General features: G+C 24.8%; 10 protein-coding genes across 10 annotated transcripts; 3 read left to right on the forward strand and 7 right to left on the reverse strand.

The window, feature by feature from the left end:
• Window positions 1–425: 425 nt before the first annotated feature.
• Window positions 426–2,359, reverse strand: SRAE_2000242600 (ATP-dependent zinc metalloprotease YME1L1; the record flags this gene model as incomplete). Its single annotated transcript, XM_024653493.1, has 2 exons — window positions 426–2,159; window positions 2,201–2,359. 2 exons carry the CDS (start codon window positions 2,357–2,359, stop codon window positions 426–428), a joined length of 1,893 nt encoding a protein of 630 aa, XP_024506964.1.
• Window positions 2,360–4,998: 2,639 nt separating this feature from the next.
• SRAE_2000242700 (Ubiquitin-conjugating enzyme E2 D2) lies at window positions 4,999–5,544 on the reverse strand (the record flags this gene model as incomplete). The annotated part of the gene is made up of 3 exons (XM_024653494.1): window positions 4,999–5,138; window positions 5,189–5,468; window positions 5,521–5,544. 3 exons carry the CDS (start codon window positions 5,542–5,544, stop codon window positions 4,999–5,001), a joined length of 444 nt encoding a protein of 147 aa, XP_024506965.1.
• Window positions 5,545–6,070: 526 nt separating this feature from the next.
• Window positions 6,071–8,477, reverse strand: SRAE_2000242800 (BTB/POZ fold domain-containing protein; the record flags this gene model as incomplete). Its single annotated transcript, XM_024653495.1, has 2 exons — window positions 6,071–8,135; window positions 8,182–8,477. The coding sequence occupies 2 exons, from the start codon at window positions 8,475–8,477 to the stop codon at window positions 6,071–6,073; spliced, it is 2,361 nt and encodes a 786-aa protein (XP_024506966.1).
• A 2,210-nt stretch (window positions 8,478–10,687) lies between these two features.
• SRAE_2000242900 (Thymidylate kinase) lies at window positions 10,688–11,436 on the forward strand (the record flags this gene model as incomplete). Its single annotated transcript, XM_024653497.1, has 3 exons — window positions 10,688–10,814; window positions 10,861–11,264; window positions 11,314–11,436. The coding sequence occupies 3 exons, from the start codon at window positions 10,688–10,690 to the stop codon at window positions 11,434–11,436; spliced, it is 654 nt and encodes a 217-aa protein (XP_024506967.1).
• Window positions 11,437–11,635: 199 nt separating this feature from the next.
• On the reverse strand, window positions 11,636–13,621 carry SRAE_2000243000 (NADPH--cytochrome P450 reductase; the record flags this gene model as incomplete). The annotated part of the gene is made up of 1 exon (XM_024653498.1): window positions 11,636–13,621. One exon carries the CDS (start codon window positions 13,619–13,621, stop codon window positions 11,636–11,638), a length of 1,986 nt encoding a protein of 661 aa, XP_024506968.1.
• Window positions 13,622–14,323: 702 nt separating this feature from the next.
• Window positions 14,324–15,474, forward strand: SRAE_2000243100 (Zona pellucida domain-containing protein; the record flags this gene model as incomplete). Its single annotated transcript, XM_024653499.1, has 4 exons — window positions 14,324–14,380; window positions 14,435–14,498; window positions 14,550–15,319; window positions 15,376–15,474. The coding sequence occupies 4 exons, from the start codon at window positions 14,324–14,326 to the stop codon at window positions 15,472–15,474; spliced, it is 990 nt and encodes a 329-aa protein (XP_024506969.1).
• A 132-nt stretch (window positions 15,475–15,606) lies between these two features.
• SRAE_2000243200 (Glycine--tRNA ligase) lies at window positions 15,607–17,879 on the reverse strand (the record flags this gene model as incomplete). The annotated part of the gene is made up of 2 exons (XM_024653500.1): window positions 15,607–17,745; window positions 17,784–17,879. 2 exons carry the CDS (start codon window positions 17,877–17,879, stop codon window positions 15,607–15,609), a joined length of 2,235 nt encoding a protein of 744 aa, XP_024506970.1.
• Window positions 17,880–18,699: 820 nt separating this feature from the next.
• Window positions 18,700–19,712, forward strand: SRAE_2000243300 (Protein unc-50 homolog; the record flags this gene model as incomplete). The annotated part of the gene is made up of 3 exons (XM_024653501.1): window positions 18,700–18,797; window positions 18,911–19,279; window positions 19,328–19,712. The coding sequence occupies 3 exons, from the start codon at window positions 18,700–18,702 to the stop codon at window positions 19,710–19,712; spliced, it is 852 nt and encodes a 283-aa protein (XP_024506971.1).
• Window positions 19,713–19,849: 137 nt separating this feature from the next.
• On the reverse strand, window positions 19,850–20,605 carry SRAE_2000243400 (Glycoside hydrolase, superfamily domain-containing protein; the record flags this gene model as incomplete). The annotated part of the gene is made up of 1 exon (XM_024653502.1): window positions 19,850–20,605. One exon carries the CDS (start codon window positions 20,603–20,605, stop codon window positions 19,850–19,852), a length of 756 nt encoding a protein of 251 aa, XP_024506972.1.
• Window positions 20,606–20,934: 329 nt separating this feature from the next.
• On the reverse strand, window positions 20,935–21,619 carry SRAE_2000243500 (Hypothetical protein; the record flags this gene model as incomplete). The annotated part of the gene is made up of 2 exons (XM_024653503.1): window positions 20,935–21,560; window positions 21,598–21,619. The coding sequence occupies 2 exons, from the start codon at window positions 21,617–21,619 to the stop codon at window positions 20,935–20,937; spliced, it is 648 nt and encodes a 215-aa protein (XP_024506973.1).
• Window positions 21,620–21,823: the final 204 nt, after the last annotated feature.

The following is a 21,823-nucleotide window of genomic DNA, read 5'->3' on the forward strand; positions in this document are numbered from 1 at the left end:
TTTTTAATTTCAATTATACTAAAAATAACGTTGATGTATTTATCAAGACTCACCAAATAATTTTTTTTGCAATCATCAAATATAAAAATTTTAATCCACTTTTAACCATATATTTTATATTTATACAAAAAAAAATTTTGATTTCCTATTATTTTTAAAAAAGATTATATTTTTTTAAAATTTTTATCAAAACATTATTTTTAATATGATATATTCTGTGGAAGAATCATTCACAATTTTTTAATTAAAATAAAAAGTGAATTTAAGAAATTTTTAGTAATTTATATTGTAAAATAAAATTCAAACGTAAACAAAATTGGCACAATAAGTAAAAAAAAAATTTATTAAAAAATTACTCGCTCATTGATACACTAGGTACTTTTTAAAAAAAATATATGAATTCATTGCTCTTAGTAAACATTTATCTAGACAAAATTTCCACTACCTTCAGCTACTACTGGACTTGTATCTAAACTTTTAGCTATCTTTTTTTTTTCATATTCTTTATCAGAAAATATTTCAGTAGGTTTTCTAGTTAATGGTATACCTTCTATAACTCGTTCTACTTCCTCTAAAGTTAATGTTTCGTATTCCAATAAAGCTTCAGCTAAACGTTTATGTTCTGTCTGCCTTGTTGTTAAAATTTTTTTTGCTCTTTCATAACTTTCTTTCATTATTCTATCTATTTCTTGGTCAATTTTTTCTGACATATGTTGACTTAAAATTTCTTTATTATTTAAATTTGTATAGTCCCTTAAACCAATATTTTCACTCATGCCAAATTGTTGTACTAAAGCTTTAGCGATTTCAGTTGCTCTTTTTAAATCATTATGAGCACCAGTTGTTATATTTTCACTACCAAAAATAAGTTCTTCAGCAACACGACCTCCCATGCAAACATCAAGTTCAGCTAAAAGTTCAGCTTTAGTAGTTTGATATAATTCTTCCTTTGGTATGAAAGATGCATGACCTAGTGAGTTACCTCTAGGTATAATTGTTACTTTATTCAAAGGTTTAGCATATGATGTAAATATAGCCACTAACGTATGCCCAGCTTCATGATATGCCGTATATTTGTTCACTTTTTCATTTGGAACTTTACCTTTAATTCGGGCAGGTCCCATCAACACACGATCTTTAGCATCTTCTAAATGTTTTTGCATAACAAAATTATAACCTTCTGTTGCTGCTTTTAATGCTGCCTGATTAACCAAATTTTCAATATCAGCTCCTGTAAAACTCATTGTAGATCTAGCTAACTTTTCAACATCAACACCTTTGTGTGTAATTTTACTGAGGTAAAGATCAAACATTTCTTTTCTTCCAGCTAAATCAGGTTTTTTACAAAATACGTGAATATCAAAACGTCCTGGTCTTAGTAAAGCTTTATCCAAATCATCAAATCTATTGGTTGCTGCAATAACAATAATTCCTTCATTTTTATTAAAGCCATCCATTTCTGTTAACAATTGGTTAATTGTTTGATTGGCATATGGGTGAATACTACTTAAAACTCTAGTAGAACCAATGGAATCAATTTCATCAATAAAAATAATACAAGGTGCATTAGCTTTAGCATTCTTAAATAAAGCTCTCACTCTTTTTGCACCTTCACCAACTAAAATTTCATCAAACTCAGATCCTGATGTATAGAAAAATGGTACATTTGCCTCACCAGCAACTGCACGAGCTAATAACGTTTTTCCAGTACCAGGTGGTCCAACAAGTATAACACCTTTTGGTAGTTTTGCACCAAGTTTCAAGTATTTTTCTGGTTCACGGAGATAGTTAACAATTTCAACTAGTTCAGTTTTAGCTTCGTCCGATCCTTTAACATCCTTAAATGTAGTATTGATTTTTTCATACTCAACTTCACGATAATTTGGAAACAGAGTAGAAAAAAAACCTTTTGTTCCAAGAACATCTTTTGGTCTAAATATAAAGGTAATAACTATCGTAGAAAAAAAAATTGTCAAAAGAATTCTAGAGAAAGAAAAGAAACTTTTCTTTCCTGCTTTATTTTCACCAAGATTTTCACTTTTAGATAAAATTCCCCTAACTAAAGCTTCTAAATAAATCTCTTTTTTTTCATTTGACATTTTATTAAGTTCATTTTTCAATTCATTCCAATTTAAACTTGTTTTTTCAGTTTCCGTAGCCTTAAAAGATAATATATCTATTTATCAATATCAATATATACCTTTTTATATTTTAAAAAAGATTGTGAAAATCCTGTAAATGGAGGAGAAAAACCAATTTTTGAGGATGTTCCCTGAACACCAGAAGTCGTTTGTTTCTCACTTTTCGTTCTAAAATATGCAAAAAACGTTAGTCTATGAGCAGGAAACAATTTGTTCATCTTGAACCTCTGGTGCAATATAGGACTACCTTTATTATATAAATTCATAATTTCTATAAAAAAAAAAAGAAAACTTAGATTTAATATCAAATATCGATCAAAAAAAATAATTTTATTAATTAGATTTTTAAAAAATGGATTTAAAAAAAATTACACAATTATAACTATAAAAAAATATACATCTATAAGAGTTGAATTTTTTGGGCTAAGCATTTCTTAACATAACGAAAGTATTTCTTGTTAGAACTAATTAATAGAATTAAAAAAGGAAACATTTTTCATCAAAATATAATTTTTATTATTTATTCCATACGGGATTTTTTAAATTTATAAACAACAAAATTTAGTAACGGAAACTATATTTTATTTCTAATAAAGTTAAATCTAGTATTTTTTTCTGAAAGAAAAACTAACAATTTGTTTTATATAATAGTGTCTATTCAAAAATGATAAATTATTTTGTAATTGAAACATATGATGATAAAAAAAATTTTGTAATGAAAAAATAAACAATTTATTTAAATTAACAAAAAGTAAAATTTTTATAGTTTCTAGTAATGTGTGAATAACATAAGACAAATAAAGTTAATGAATTTATTACCAAATTTTTATGTTAAAAATCACTCTTATTATTATTTTTCTTTATATATATGTATTACAAAAAATTCATTGTTTATCTTTGTTTATTTCCCAATATACTTTTTAATTATAGACACATTGGTCAAATGTTATTTTATAAAACAACAATTATGGTGTTAAATTTAACAACAAATTATCATATACATTACTTTAAAATAAATTAGAAAAAGAATTTTTTTAGAGGAAATAAAATAAGGTAATTCTAACGATGAAAAAATTAAAATATCCGTTGATTTTTTTAAAATATTAAAGTATTTTAAATTTTAAAAAAAGTTTTAATATTTTCAATTGAGAACAAACTTAAACCTTAATTACCCTATGGAAACAAAATATTTGATTATAAAAGTACAAATATACTTTTTTTATATGCAAAATTAGATATTATTAAGATTGATTGTCATTGTACCATACAACTTCTGAAGGATGTATTTAATTATTGTTGTAAAAATTTTTTTCAATAAATTTAATATGCTAGTTTGCTTTATGTTCATAACATAAATAATTATAAAAAAAAAGAATATGTAAGAATGATTTTTTTACATATAAAATTTCTAATTGTTTCTTCACTAACCTACTGTTTTTTTTTTAAACTTTATATTTTGACATTTTAAACAAGTGTACCGAGAGAGTAAAAACAAGAAAAATTATCATAACTAGATTTTGTATGCATATATAGAAAAACATATTCTTTTTTAAAAATGTAACAATTTAATTTTATAAAACATGAGTAGTTATTTTTGTTGAATAACAAGAGTATTTTGAAAACTAAAATGATACAAACTTTTGCTAGAATTACTTTTTTATTTATCACAATAAATTATTGTATTCTGTAAGTTAAGTGCTCCTTTAATAGCACAAATAATAAATGTGAAACTATGTAATACGAAGAAAAATAAAAAATCAAAGTCTAATGATGTTTATTAAAGTTTAATTTAAAAAAAATATATAGTAATAAACAGTACATATTCTACAGTTTATAAAAATTATGTTTTTTTTTTTCTTATTAGAAATTATTACAAAACTATTAATTAAGTATACTTTTTAATTTAAAAAAAAATTAACTATTAAAATATACTTTTGAGTTTATACATGACATTTTTCATATTCAAAATAATAAATTTAAACAATGTCAAAAAAAAAAAAAAAATAATTTGCATAAAATAACCTTTTAAAAATAAAAATTTTCTACTACTTTCAATAAAAGTAATTATTCATTTTTTTGAATAATTGCGATCAATTTTAGTTTATTTTTTATAAAGTTAATATTTAAATTTTTTGATTTCAAAATAACTTTATCTTTCAATAATAAATTTCGATACTATTACAAGTTTAACCTTTTATTATAATCTATCTATAAAAGACATTATTAAAGTGTTAAAATTTAAAAAAATGTTTTTACATTTCTTTTTTTTTCTTTTAATATTTAGTTATAAAACAAAATTGTAAAGTGTCACATTTTTGTAAAAATGATTACATTACATTATAATGTATATTTTAACAAATAAAACTTTAAATTTCATTTGGTTATAAATTTTAAACTTATTCACCACTTTTACAACACTTGATCTAAAACAAAGTTCCGTCTAAAAATTTTAGTAAAAATAATTTAATATATATATTAATATTAAAAAAAAACACTCACCAAATGTATAAAATATATATTTTTACATATAAAAAGTAGATAGAATTTGTAAATTTCAATAAAATCCTTGATAAGGTAAATTTTGAAACTATCAATAACTAAAATATATAAATAATAATAGAAGCTGCAGGACAATAGACGTTTATTCAAGTTATTTTATTACTTAAAAATAAAAGATAACTATGACAGAATATGTTAAATATTTATGTGAATATGAGAAAAGTGCCTTTCATCCCATTCTTCATAAACACAAGAAACCGGAGAGACAATCTTCATCACGATTCACAAAAATTGAACACGGTGAAGATACTCAGAAAGACGGCTTCATATTCCTTCTTCACCGCTAATTTACCAATTTTTACATTGCATATTTTTGTGTCCATTCTCTGCCTGTTTGATTATATTTTTCTCTGTCCGATTTATAGAGCTTGGCTATTTCTGGAACCAATGGATCATCAGGGTTTGGGTCACACAAAAGTGAACAGATGGAAAGGAGCACTAAAAATATGTTTTTATTACTCGTTTTCCTATGTAAATCTAAATCTAACCTTTCGAAATTGTCAAGGCTGGTGACCATTGTGTTCTGAGAATATCCAAACAAATACTTCCATTCGAATTGATATTAGGGTGATAAATCTTTGTAGTAAATGCTACTTTTGGTGGTTTAAAAGGGTAATCTGTAGGGAAGTGAATTGTAAGGAAAAAAACTCCGCCTTGATATGGTGATTCTGCAGGTCCCATAATTGTAGCTTGCCAATGGAATAAATCATCTCCAACCGGTCCGGCACTACACTGAGCTGGTGGATCACGACCTAAATCTTGGAGTTCCTATTAAAAAGTAAATACTTGTTTACAAATTAATAAAAATAATTTTCCTTACCTTTTGAATGCGTTTAAGAGCCATTTTAAGTAAATTATACAAACTAACGGTTTAAGAGCCTATAACAATAATGTATTACTAGGTATAATGATAAAAAGAAGGATATAATACAACTATATATAAAATATCCCTAAACATAGAAATTTCTAGAATCATCGATATAAATAGTAATACACTAAATCTTTCCACTTGAAAATATTTAGAAAAATTCTAAGACAAGAAGATAACTATTTTGACCATATCAACAAGCATTGGTAATCATATAACAAAAGTCTCAATTCTTAAATGAGGTGTCTAGAAAATTGGGTCAAAATAAAACGCGCATGCCTTAAAATCGTCTATGTATGACAGAGTTCTACGTAAGACAAAACTGTGGGATGAAGTATCTCACACACTGTTGGAGTCAAGTGTATTCAATGGAAGGCGGGGAAGTATGCAGATTACTTCAATATTGGCCTCGTCAATCAATTTTATTTAAAGATAAGATGTACAAAACACAAATGAAATTCTAGAGTTGTACAGGATTTTGATTATTAATTAAACATAATTTTTATTTTTTCCTTTTTTTAGCTTTACTATCCCAACCATCACTAGGAAGTGTGAATGAAATATGAAGTTCATCCAAAATGGTAATTAACATTGATTTTGAAATAAATTTTATAGAGTGGGTGGATGATTTTACGAGTTGGTAAATTTCTGACAACTCAAATGTTGAATATGATAATATTCTATTAAGTGTTACTTTGTTCTCTGGTAAACGGATAAAATTAACAAACAAACTTCTCCATTCTGAAACTTCTTTAGGTTTTTTTCCTTTTGTAAGTATGGATATATCTTCTGTACTATCATTTATTCCTTGACTATTTTGAAATTGAATACAACTTTCCTCTAAAATATTTATCTCATCTTGTGATGATAATGAACTATTTATAGAATTATTGGTTTCATCCTCATCATGTATAGATAGTATATTGTCATAGCTATCGGATGAAAATAGTTTTGTATTACTACGCGCTTTTCTTTTGCGTCCTTTAGGTGATTCATTAATATCTTCAAAAACAATTTTCGGGTGCAATTGATTATAAATTTTGTCTAACGTCATTATTGCTTTTTTTTTCCCACATTTTCCAATACCATATTTAGCTAATTCTTTATTCAATTCAACTTCCGACATCTGTTCATAAGTTGGTCGTGGAGTAACATCTGTATATTTAACTAGTTGCGATGATTTAGTCAATTGTTCTTCAATCATTTGTTTTTTAGATTTTATTTTACCATCTATTTTAAAATGATTATCATTAGTTGTTTTATTAATATTTGGTGTTTTATATATTTCTGTTTTGGATTTATTAATATTTAAATCAATGGATAATTTTTCTTCTCTATTTGAAATCGATGACTTTTCTTTGCTAATAATTGGTTCCTTGATATTTGTTACAGGCGTCACGCATCTTGAGTCATTTGAATAATAACCTCCTTCAATAATTCCATAAAATGATTCATCAAAGTAAGATTGCCCTGGTGAATTAATATTATAATCTAATATATCATCTTGTTTTTCTGATATATTTTCTAATTTTGATTGTGGTGTTGCAATTTTACTCTTCACTTCATCATTGTCATCTTCATCATCTTCGAAAACAATAACACCAAAATTACTATTTTCAAAGTCTGAAAAAGTATTATTTGTTTGGTTTGGGGACACTTCATCGTATGAGCCGTCACAATTTTGCGGCTGGATTATTAAATTATCTTCTTGAATATCAGTCTGTTTTAATATATTAATATTTTCACTAGTATCGAATTCAATAGTTTCATTGACAATTTCGTTTGATACATCGTTTTCTTTTATTATATCCTTTTCTGATGAAGATTTATTATCGATTTCTTTATTGTCACATTTGATTGATACTTGTTTATTCAATTCTGCATCAAATATCTGATAATCCATTGTTTCATTAAATGAATCTAGAGGAATATTTTTATCTGTAATGTAAGGCTTATTTGTTGTTTCAGCAACATTTATGCCATCTAATTCTAATGCATTATTATATCTTTTGACTTCATAATTTTCATTAATATCGTTCTCTTCATTTATAGTAAACTCATTTTTTAAATAGTTTTCTAAACTTTCTGGTCCATACATTTCAGAAAGAGTTTTTAGATCTTTTAATAAATGGTGTGAATATCTAATTTCTCCACCATATATATATTTTTCGTACGCTAATAAACTTTCTTTTTCAAAATCAGATAAATCAATTGTATCATTAACATTTAATCTTGTTCTCATTTGTAAAATTATTTTGTGCCACCTCAGTGTACCATTCTTTGCTTTTATAGTAACATCACCAGGACATCTTTTTGTTAATTTTTGAAAGTCACGAGATAAAATTTCATAGTGAAGGAGCCTTTTAGTAGAAAGAAATGGTTCATTTGAAAAGTCAATATTTTTTTTGTTTATATTTTCACTAGAAGTAAATAATCCAGCAATCCGTTCTTTTATATGATCTTTACTATATGGGCATAAACAAGACTGATATTTCTTTTTACTGCTAGAAATTTCACTTTTAGCTTTATTCAAAAAATACATTGATGATTTTTGTGTTGGAGTTTTCCTAAAATGCAGGATTTTTAAATATATTCAAATTTATATTTACTTACGGATTTTTACGCGAAACATTTTTATCATTTTGAGAAGAGGAAATACCTAGTACTGCACAATCCAGTGTTGTTTGTACATATTTCTTTGGGGTTTTGTTTTTCATCTTTTCAAGTTTTTGACTATTATGTTCTTTTAATGCATTCATACATGCTTCCAAATGACATTCTTTACGCATCATACTATATTTAGAAAAATCACGTCCACAATGAGGACATTCTCTAAGAGATTCTCCTGATTCTACTAATGGTTCTCCCATAAATAAATTACACATACTTTCATTACCACTGTTGTTCATTATTCAATGTAATACAATATTAGTTTTGAATTACTATCTGTAATTAATAGTTGTATTCATACTTTCTTTTTATTGTTACACTATTCCAATTTGAATGAAGGCTAACTGAATGTTCTTGTAAACTATGAAATGTCCAAACATTGTGAAAGCGTCTTTTTAAGTAAATTTTTAACAGTATCATATAGATAAAATTTTGAGTGATAAGGTTTTTTTTTTGATTTTCCAATTAGGAGAAAAACTTTTCTTGAAAGAAAACTTACGTTGATCAAAGAAAAATTTTTTTTGGATTAATTTCATCTTTATATAATTTTGATTTCATGAATGTAAATAATCCAATTTTTGTAAAATAAATTTATTAAATAAATCATTTTCTTTTGAACCAGGTGGCATGTTTTCTGTGAATATAAAATAATTTAAAAAATAAAAAATTAATTTTTGCAATTTATGGCAACAATAAAAGTTTTAAAAGATGAAACACATATTGAAAAAAATTTAAAAAAATTTGTAGTGAAATAAAGGTAGTTGAAATAAAATAAAATAGAATTGTAAAGACGATTCTTAGGAAGTTGTATTAAAATTTTATGAGTTATACAATCTTAGAAAGCCGTTATGGTAGTAATGCCAATATATAAAAACCTGAATATTAAACTAAATTTAAAAAAAAAAATTGATTGATAAAGTAATTAGAAATTTACAATTGCAATCAGTAAAAAAAATATATAATGTAAATTGATTTAATTAAGGCATTAAAAATAGCATATTGTTAACTTTATTTTGAAATTATCAAATTATAAAAATATTAAATATTAAAACTAAGTAAATCTTAAAAAATTGATACCAAAAATTATAAAAAATAAAATCACATAAACCACGTTTAAATAAAATTTTTACATATAAGGTATAAGAAAAATTACTTTAAAAAAAGACTAATTTTTATGTTTTCCTTTATCATTCAAAATTGATTAAAAAATTACACGATAGAATTTAAAACATTTATTTAAAAAAATTTGAATAATTATACTTGTTATCAACGAAAAAAATTTGAATAATTATACTTATTATCAACAAAAAAATTTAAATAATTATTCTTATTATCAACAAAAAAAATTTAAAATTATCGTTATTTAATCAAAAATGATAAGCATTTAATTATGTAAATTTAATCTCAGAAGAAAATCAACTGGTAGTGCCATTATTTAAAAATGAGAAAAAACTTTTTATTGTTGAAAAGTGACTTCTATCATATCATTATGTGGTATTATCATTATCCTTCTTTTAATTTAAAGTAAAAAAAAATTATTAAAAAGTAAACAAATCAAACTTACTAACTAGATATTCCATTTTATTTTTGTACTATAAAATAATGATTGAAAATGAAAATAATTAAATGCTTTTGAATTCAAAATATAAATTATCTTTTTATATTGTTTCTGAATTTGATATAATATTAATCGTATTATCATTCATAATTTGAACAGTATTATTAAAATATTGAAATGATGATTTTAAAGCAAATATCTGGATTTTAATTAAATAGGTTATCTTTTTAATAAACTTTAAATGATGGTAAGAATGTAGTGATATTTCAACGATATTTATTCAGGTCAATTTAAATAAAAATATGTTAAAATATTTTGTCCTTAGGATTTAATTATGTGATTCTTAATTTACTAAATATTTTGTGCGGATAATATTTAGCGTAAATGTTTCATTGTTACAATATCTATGACATCACCAATATTTTACTACTTTTAATTTATTTTAGTTTGAAATCAAAATTATTCTATTATAATATATATTATACGATAATTTTTATAACTGTAATACTATTTTCAATATATTTTTATTAAAATTTTATTAATTTTTTTTTCTAATTTTAAATTTTATTTGTTGTAAATATGGATTAATTACTTTTTTTAATTTATTTTTTTATTTAATATAAATTGTAACAAAAATAATATAAAATTTTTGTTTAATAAAACTAACTGAATTAATAGTTTTGTCTTATAATAAAATTCAATGTACCTAATTATTATGATATAAAATAATTAAATTGTTACTTATAAAAAAAATAGTAAAATTGATTCTTAATATAACTGAGAAAAATTAAAATAAATAGAAATAAGATTACTGGGGATATTTTTTTACGAGATTGAAACTTTTTTATTTTTTTCCCTAGTATTTCAAGTTTAGTATCTTTGTTTAGATAAATGGCAACAAGAGGGGCATTAATTATAATTGAAGGCATTGATAGAAGTGGAAAATCTACACAATCTGAACGCTTAGTTGAATATTTATCTTCAAAAGGATTAAAAACTCGTTTACAAAGAATTCCAGGTACTTGTATAAATTTAATCTATTTAATTTATATTTAAATTTTTAGAACGTAATGAACCATTGACAGGACCTATTATTGATAAATTTCTTCAAACAGCTACATCAGTAGAACAAAGTAAGAATACTTTACATTTGCTGTTTTCAGCCAATCGTTGGGCCATAATTGATCAAATTAAAGAATGTTTGAATAATGGTGAAAATGTTGTTTGTGATCGATATGTCTATTCAGGAATTTCATATTCATTGGCAAAAGGACTTGAAAAGAAATGGGTTGTTAGTTCAGATGTTGGATTACCTTCTCCAGATATTGTTTTATTTTTTGATATTTCTCCAGAATCAACAAGAAACCGTGATGGTTTTGGTACTGAGGTATTTGAGAAAAAAGTTTTTCAAGATGTTGTTTATAATGAAATGAAAAATTTAATGTTAAAAAATAAAAAACTTTGCAAGGTAATTTATATATGTCTATATAGTTATATAATTTTATGCTTTTTTATAGATCATTAATGCTGATAGACCAATGGATGAAATAACAAAAGAAGTTCAACAAATTATTTTTACAAATTTTGATTCATTAAGTAAAGAACCACTAAGTTTTCTTAAAGAAGATGATTTGTTGTAGTAGAATTTGGTATTTTTTTTAGTACAATTATGTTTTTTTTTTTTAATTTATATTTGTAAGTTATTTCAGCTTTGATCATTATATAAATTAAATTAAAAATATTAAATTTGACGCTTTTTATATTAAAATATTTTTATAAAAATTATTTTATACAAAATAAAAAAATTTATAAATATATATATATATATAATTGCATTAGTTACCAAACATCTGTCTGATATCTTTTTTGCCTTTCTAATGTTTTTAATAATTTATATGATTCATCCTCACTTAGTCCTCCTATCTTTTGGAAGATTTGAATAAATTTATTTTGTACATCTTTCGACATATTTTTTGCATCACCACATACATATATATATGCACCGGCATCAATAATTTTCCAAATTTCTTCTCTTTTTTCCCAAAGAAGATTTTGAACATAAACTTTGTCTTTTCCAGGAATTCTAGAAAAGGCTACATTTAACGTTGTTAGTAAACCAGAACTATAATAATTTTCTAATTCATCTTTATAGATATAGTCAATTTCAGGATTACGGCATCCAAAAAATAAATGCATTTCACCCACCTCTTTTCCTTGTTCTTTTTGAGCTTTTCTTTCTTCTAAAAATCCTCTAAATGGAGCAAGACCAGTCCCTGGGCCTATCATAATAACTGGGACATTTGGACGATGTGGTAATCTGATTGTTGATTTTCTTACAAAAATTGGTACTCTTGCCCCATCTTTTTTATCACGTAAGAAATTTGTACAAACTCCTTTAATATGTCTATCCTCAACATCGTATTCAGTTACAACAGCTGTAACAGAAATTCTTGAAGCATTAGTTTTGGGTGATGATGATATACTATAATATCGTGGTTGAAGACGTGGTAAAAGTTCAAAAAGAAATTCAATTGGTGGTACACATGATTGAAATTGATTAAGAACATGAACAATTGAACGTCTACCTTTTTGGATAAATTCTCCATACTCTTTTAAACCTTCTTCATTAGCAGTTGAAAGTAATTTAAGGTATGCTGCCTCTTTTTCATCTTTAGCATATTCAGCAAGAACTTTTAAAACATGAGATTTTACTGGTGCACAAATATCAACATAATGAAGAAGTGCTGTTTTGAATGTTGTTGGACATGGGAATGGAAACTTTTTGGTACTTTCTGAATCTTTATTAGTTAGTTTAAAAATTGTATCACCATCAATCATTAAAAGTTCAATCATTTTATTAACTAATTCAATATCATTTGTTGGTAAAACAGCAACATGATCACCAGTTTCATATCTCATTCTAGAACCTTCAATACTAAATTCAATATGTTTACAACTTCTATCACTTTTTTCAGTATGAAGTTCTTTATTTATAACAATTGTACTAAGTAATGGATTTCGTTGATCATATGGAGCTCTTTGATTATTATATGCACCTATTCTACAAAATTCTCCAGTAAATATAGGAGTTGTAGATTTTGGTAATTCTTCATATTGATATTCTCTTATTAAAACAGCATCAGCAGACATTTCCCATTGAAATTTTTCTCCTAATTTTGGTAAAAGAGCTTCTTTCCATCTCATAAAATCTTCTTCTAAATTAGAATCATCATCTCCTAAACCTAATTCAAATACCCTTTCAGAACCTAATTCTTCAAGTTTTCTATCAAAAAATTTACCCATTTCATTAAAATATTCATAAGTTTTATTTCCTAAACCAAATACTGCATAACGAATACCTGATAAATTAATATCTGTATTTTGGAAAAATTCATAAAATTGTTGACAATTATCAGTAGGATCACCCTCACCATATGTTGCAACAAAAAGTAATAAAAGTGGATTATTTACTTGAGTAATTTTAGCAATATCTTCAGGTTCAATTTCTTCTGGATCTATTACTAATGCTTTTTGACCATATCTTACTAAATCTTTAGCCATCCTACCAGCTAATTCTTCTCCAGTTCCTGTTTGACTACCAAATAAAATTAATACTTGCCTATTCTCTGAAACCATACGTTCATAGAATGTTTTTTTTTTACTAACGGTACTGTTTCCTGTAGCGGAATGAAGAATAATTGTATTTGCTGATTTAGATGAATTATTATCAAAAAAATAATTAGAAAAAAAATAGTATAAAGCTATAGCTAATATTAACGTAATAACAATAACATCCCCACTATCTAAAGAAGAAAATATATCCATAATCTGAAAATAATTAATTATAAAATTAAGGTAATATATATATATTCATTAAAAATATTCTATCTCTTGATGACAGAAAAATTGTATATAAAATACAAAAAGATGATTACGTGCTATATAAAAACTTTTTTTTCCTAAAAGATATCACTATTTGATGGTTTATATAGAAATATACAATAGATAAGATAAGAATTTTCCTTCTTATTAAATACTCTAATATTCAATCATTTAAAAGATGAAAAAAAAGTTACTATAAATTTATGCAGTTCATATATTATCAGTTACTTAAAATGAATTTATTAAAATAAGAAATTATATCATACAAAAAGATTAAACTTTTTAAATCAATAAAAAAAAAATTCCACCATGAGTATATATAATCAAATTAAATCAATTTATTATGTAGACTTATGTAAGACACTCATTTAGATCATTATCACAATGGTAAAAAAAAAGTTCGTTAAAGGCATCTAAGTAAAATCATCGAGGTCATTGTAGGATAAATTATTTTCTAAAACAATTTGTCAGGTGAGAATTGATAAAATGAAGACCTTCAATATAGTTAAAAGTCAATACAAACTATAATTAGAAATTTTCCTATTTATATTATAAATTTTTGTTTATAAAAAAACTAATTCTACTTTATTACAACTTAATAACAATAATAAATAGTTTGACAAAAAATTGTAAACATTAGAAATTATGTTATCATATTATGTCAAAGTTGTTAATAATTATGTCAATGTGATATTTTATTGTGTAAGTTAATGCTTTAATAAGTAAGTCACTTTTTTAAAAATCAAATCATTATAGTTTCTATTTTTAATTTATTTTACAATATCAATTAAAGCAATTGACAATAAATTAAATTATTCAGGTAATAAATATAATTAGAAAAATAGATTTTTATAGAAAAAAAAAATTATAGTCCAAAATTTACAATGCAATGAAAAAGAATTTAAATTATTTTTAAACTTTAGCTCAAATTTTGATGGAGTTATTTTTGGAAAAGACTATTTTCAAGATAAAAAATGTAAATGGTATAACAATAAAAATAAAATAGAAATTTCCATTGATACAACGATGTGTGGTATAAAAAAAATTGGTGATGAATATGAATTTTCAATAATAATATCACCTGAAAAAAATATTATTGTTGAGGGTGCAAAAGAAGTTTTATTAAAATGCCTACCAACAGAAAATTTTAAAAATATACCAGAAAATGATGAGGTAGATGAAATTGTTATATCATTAGACTCCAGTCAAAATATTTCCAGTAAACTAAAATTTACCCCTATTACTCCATCAACATTGACAGGAAATGGTTATGCTACAAAAGTTTCTCTTCAAATTTTAAGACAACATGACATGAAAGGATCCCTGGCAAAAGATGCTAAAATAGGAGAACCATTAACAATGAATGTTCATTTAGAAGATACAAAATTATATAATATAATGTTGTCTGATTGTTATGCTCATGATGGTAAAGGAAATGACAAAGCAATCTTAAAAATAATAGATTCTCAAGGTTGTAGTGTACCTCTGGCAAGAGCTGTTAAAGAAAATGTTACAACTCAAATAATTAATGGAAATGAAAAAAATATATTTATTAATATTTATGGTTTTCAATTCACCTCAAATAATAATGTTTATTTTGAATGTAAAGTTAAAACATGTATTCAACCTTGTTTTGTTAAAGTGAGTTAGCAAATATTTTCTTTTCTACTAATTTAATTATACTTTTTTTTTTCTAGCAATGTGAGAATAATACCAAAACTATATCAAAAGAAGAAAAAAATGAAAAAGAATTTACCAATATTATTGTTAAATATATGTTGGAAATAAAACCATAATTAGAACTTTATAAATAATAAACTTTAATTAAAATATAACGATATGTTATTGAAAATCACTAATTAAAAATCCATATCTTTTTATAAACTTAAAAGTTTGATCGTTTTAACAGTAATAAATTAACATATTTTTCATTTTTGTTCTGATATAAAGAGAGGAAATTGTTTTTTAACATCATCCCATGTATATGTAGTAGAATTACACAATTTATGAATAACTTCAGCAACTACTAATAATTCAAGTCGAACTTGTTCTGTTGTGGCTGCATTTCTAAGTGTTACTGTGTGAGGTTCTTTTTCTGATTCAAAATCTACAGTTATTCCAAATGGAATACCAATTTCATCTGTACGAGCATATCTTCTACCAATGGAACCAGCGGAATCATCAATTTTGTAAGTTAAACCAAATGCTGTAATAAGTTGAACAACAGATTCAATAATTGGTTCAAATCTTTCATTACTAGAAATAGGAAGAATTGAACATTTGATTGGAGCAATTAATGGTGGTAATTGAAGGAAATTTCTTTGTTCATCACCTTCTCTTGTTCTAAAACTATGCTCGAGAACAGCATACATAACTCTACCAATACCAAATGATGGTTCAATGACAGATGGAGTAACTTCCTCAACATGAATTGTTTTTTCAAATGGTTTAACAGTAAGCATATCTTTTGACAATTTTGCTAAACCATCAGATGTTTCAATTTCATATTCCTTTGATTGATTAAGAGTTTCATCTACTTTTTTAATTTCTTCTATACTTAAAGATCCAATTTTAGCAAGAATTTCTTTCGAAGTTTTCTTATAATTTTTACCAATAATTGACTTATTTGGAACAATCTCTAAACCACTAATTTTTTTAGGTGCATCTAGTTTTCTTTCAGCACTAAGTTTAACATTTGTTGCATTGGCATGTTGTGTAAGATCATAACAAGATCTATCAGCATGTCCAGCACATTCAATCCATCCATAAGATGTTAAAATTTCAGCATCCCAACAATCTTTAGCATAATGAGCCATTTCATTAGCCATATGTTGACGGAAACGTAATTTAGTTTCATCGACACCAACTTTCAAAAGATAAAGATTAGTACGAGCCATATAGTAACCAAGAGTTTCATTGTCAACAATTCCTTTTTCAACAGCTTCACCAATAGTCATTCTAGTAAAACTTTTACCATCCATTTGTGCATCAGCAGAGAACAAATTCATCATCATATCCTTAACTTTTTTAAATTTAGGAAGAGATTTATTTTCAGGATCTACAAAATGTTCAATTTCACACATTGTAAATTCTCTAACTCTAATGAGACCTTGTCTTGGAGAAATTTCATTTCTAAAACCGGCTCCAATTTGAGCTGCGGCAAATGGCAATTTTCCAGCATTAAATTCAAGTAATCTTTTAAAATTAACAAAAATACCTTGTGCAGTTTCTGGCCTAAGGTAAGCTTTGAAATCACCAGTTGGTCCGATTTCAGTTGGAAACATGAGATTAAAAGCTTGTGGCTCGGTTAAGTCGTTACCAGTAATTGGTGATTTGAAATCGTATTTTTTTATAACGTTTTGCATATCATTATTATCAAAACCATCAAGTCTGTTCAAGATATCTTCCAATTCAGCTTTTACTTCATTGCTAGTTTTTTTGTCGGATTTAAGTTTTTCAGCATGATTTTTAATTAAATGATCAGCGCGAAAACACTCACCTGTTTTGACATCTTTTACCATCCAATCTACAAATCTATCAACATGACCTGAAGCCTTAAATACAGGAGATGGTGTTAACATAGAACATTCAACTTCAAGCATTGAATCTTCAATAATAAAATGATTTCTCCAAACTTGAAGCATATTTTGTTTTAATGCACATCCCATTGGACCATAATCATACAGTCCAGAAACACCTCCATATATAGCAAAAGATTGATCATAAAAAAATCTTCTTTTTAACAAATCTTCTAATTTTGGTCTGTCAAAAGCGGCATCCTTTGGCATTAACTCAATTTCAGTATCTTCTAATTTCTTTTTTCTTGCCTTTAATTCAACAACAGCTTTGGCAATATCATTTTGTGGAGCATTATTTGCTTTTAATTCTCTTATAATATCTGCATACTCTTTTACTGCAGCACGTAATGGTGCCAATTTTGCTTCAATTTCAGGTGTTGCCATTGTACGTAAGTAATCAGAAAGTCGTTGTTTAAATTTTTTTGTTATCTTAGCTTGATTTTCCAAACTTTTTCTTTGAGTTACTTTTGCGTTTGCAGCTTTAGGAACCTAAAAAAAAAACATATTGAAAAATTAAATTTTCGGACCTTGTAAAATGGTTTTGTACATAATAAGCGAACTGAAATTGTATTATTACATCGAAATGTGAATTTTAAAAATGATTTTGTCAAAGAGAATGACATTTTTTTAATAATAAGATGTATTTATTAATTTCAGGGTAAAATTTTGTATCTAAAATTAAAATAATTTAGTTGAAACGATTTAATAATAAAAAGAAATTAATGGCAACGTGTCATCTTCAGTCTTTCACTATTATTTTTAATAATATAAATGAAAAAATGTCAATAAATATTAGATTAGTAGGTCGGATTTTAAAATCGTGAATAATTGAATGTTTGTGTCTTACCAAGATTTTTTTATTTAGGATCTGATAAAAAAATACAACAAAAAGAGTTACGGCCGCAACGTGTTCAAGTAATTGTTATGCTGTGATAGAATCCAAATGATAAACTTAGTATTAACTTTTGTTTTAATGTATCATTTTTTTAATGAAAACTTATTATTAATTGTTTTTTTTTTTAGATATTTTACTTGTTAATCACCATGATTACTGATATGCAGCTTGGAATTGTTGTTAATGTTTTGGGAGTATCAATATTCGTTCTTGTTATTATTTATCATTTTATTGTTGCTAATCAAAAGAAGGTAAAGAATAATTGATTCAATAAAAAAAGAACTAGATTATTATTAAATGGATACGGATCAATTTTATCTATTTCATATATTTTTTACATAATTAACTTTTTGATTATGTATCCAAAAGTTTGTTGGCTTTATTTATTTTTTTTTATCAATAAATGTCATTCCATAAAATACTATATTTTAAATGTTATTTCAAGTCTGTTACTTGAGCCTTAATGGTTTATCTTTAATATTACCATTCAATAAGAACGGCTTTATTTTATATAATTTATTTCTTAATAATTTAATTCTTTTAGTTTTATGTCAAACGCCTCTTCTCGTTATCCGTTTTATACAGGGGCCCTAAGACCACCAATACCATCTTCCTCAACATCTGGTTCAGTATATTTAAATGAAAAGTATGTTTTAGTAAGTAATAATTTTTATATATATTACTCATTTGTCATAGTTGAATTTCAATAATTATTTTTTTTTTACTTTTAACAATTTTTTTTTTTTTTTTAATTTTTAGACGTTACCCATCTTCGATTGGTTGTTTAACAGCAGTTAGAATGTCTGCTTCGGCAAAGTTAAACAGATACTTTAGAAGACTAATTCATTTTTCACAAATGGACTTTGAATTAGCTTTATGGCAAATGTTATATTTAATGATACATCCTCAAAAAGTTTATAAAAATTTTATGTATAGAAAGAAGAGCAAAGACCAATGGGCAAGAGATGATCCTGCTTTTTTGGTACTTCTTGCTGTTAGTTTAGCGATCTCAAGTGTGTTCTTTTCTATAATACTAAATCTGGGTTTTGGAGGTTTTGTCTTATTTTTTTTGTGGGCTGTTTTTATTGATTGTATATTTGTTGGAATATGTGTTGCCACTGTTAATTGGTAATTTTCAAAAAAAAATAATAATTTATTAATATTTATTTTATAAAGGTTTTTTTCAAACAGATATTTACGAAATTGTAAAGATCAAGATGTGGAATGGGGATATTGTTTTGATGTACACTTGAATGCTTTTTTTCCACTATTAATGATGCTTCATGTTGTATTACCAGTGTTATTTTATGCCTTTATTGATTATCCATACTTTTTCTCTAGATTATTTGGGAATGCTATTTGGTTTATTGCAACAGTTTATTACACATATATAACTTTTCTTGGATATACGGCACTTCCAATATTACACAAAACACATGTTTTTTTATATCCAATAACATTTCTACTAATATTCTACATTGCATCTGTTTCTGCAGGGTGGAATATCTCACAAACAGCAATGAACTTTTATCACTTTAGAGTGATGAGTAGAACAAGATAAAATTTAAGAGATATTTTTGATAATTATATTTAATTAATAACTGTTTGCTATTTTATATATAGTTTAATGTATTATAGTTACAAATATTTTAAGAACGTTGTAAAATGTCATTTATTTAAATAAACAATTAAATTACTTTAAAAAATAGCACTTCCGGCTAATGGATATTTAACATTTTTAACTAAAAGTTTAGAAAAACTACTTGATGTTTGATATGCAACTTTAGATATAATAGCTGAACAGCAACTTTCATTAAGAGCATATTCTTTTGCCATTGGAGATGACCAACCTCCAAATGTTCTAAAATCATTGAAATTTGCTGATCCTTCGGCACTTGGTCCAAATCCAAGTGTATTCCAATACCATAATGGAAGATTATATTGTTGGAATGTAGTAGTAGAAGCAGTAATTTGATACCAATCATACCAGCTTGTAAAAATTCCAAGTGTAACACCATAACTTCTGGCACGGGTTATCATTCCTTGAATGAAATTAATATTATTTGATGGATTTTGATACCAAAGAACTGGATTAGTTACCTTAAGCCAAATAGTACGAACATTAATGTTAGCATTTTTAAGTTGTTGATATGCTTCATCAAACTGCATATAACTTTGTTTACTGCTTTGTGGAGATGGATTAATATAAACTTCTGTTCCTAAACCCACTTGATAAGCATTAATTACACTTTGACAACCATTTGTATCAACAGTTCCTCCATTTGAAGCAGAATAAATTTGAGTAAAAACTGCAGAATAACCACTTGATTTGATACAACTAAATTGTGATGTTGTTAATGATCCTAAAACATCAACAGCATATGCATATTGACCATTTACATTAACTGTAACTGTAGATAATAAAAGAAAAACTGTTAAAATTTTGTGAAACATTATTAATAACTGTTATTTTCTTTCTTTCTAATTTATATTTATAAACTTATTTATCAGTAAATTTATTTTATCACTAACTACGCAATGATTAATATTACGATATACTAAAAGCTTTTTTTTCATATTATATCATAATCTAAAAGATAATAATTGAGATAATTTTTTAAGCTTTTAATATCTTTAAAAATAAAATTACATATGACTAAGTTTGAAGATAAAATGATATGATGTATGAAATTAATAAAATGTTTATTTTTCTTTTTAATGGTTATGATATCAAATTATGTATAATTTCTAATAATTAAATAACTTCTTTGATTAGTCACATTTTATTGGTATTTTTCTATTAATGTTGTAATATATTTTTGAAAAGAATCTAATTGAATAGGATTGTTATTCTTATCTTTTTTTTTAGTCATATGAATTCCATGTAAAATTTTTACTCTTTCAAATGGATTATAAATTTCATTTTTATAAACAAATAAATTAAACAATACATATATTCCCTTATTGTTAATATCTGTAATATCATGAGGAAATCTTAATTGATGGTAATCAATGGTACAATAATTAATTATATTATTATTAGCACGTATAAGAACACGCTTATTTAAAAAATTTTCAATAATAAGGTTTTCCACAATTTTATAATTATCAAATAAACTGGTATATTTTTTTTTTGATAAGAGTTTTATTTCTTCTGTTTTATCATTGTTTGATACATTTTTATTATTTTTAACAATAAATTTATTTACCATTGATTCTTCTAAAAATTCTTCAGCATTCATTTTAAATGGATTTTTTGTTGGAGGTGGATAATTTTTATTTGATGGTCCTATAATTAAGTATGGAATATACTTTTCACCTGAACCATCTATATACATACACCGTCCATTTAATGTAAATTCTCCATTATTTTTATTAACAATTGTTTTATCAATAATATAAGATTCATCTATAGATTAAAAAAAATTCAAAATTAATTTTCTTACCTTGGTTTGATTTTTTTATCATTAAAAATATTTGATAAGGTAAAAAATTTTCTTTGTCATGAATACATCTTAAATGACCCCGAAATCGAAACCTGGATATAGTAGTGTAATTTCTAGAATTACATGATGTAATTTCTTGATATATATAAAAAAGTAAAATAAATATATAAATTTTCATTTAAAATGACAAAAACTAACCTATTTTATTTTATGATAATATTTTATA

Source organism: Strongyloides ratti (genome assembly GCF_001040885.1).
Source record: "Strongyloides ratti genome assembly S_ratti_ED321, chromosome : 2".
In the NCBI taxonomy this organism is placed as follows: Eukaryota; Metazoa; Nematoda; class Chromadorea; order Rhabditida; family Strongyloididae; genus Strongyloides; species Strongyloides ratti.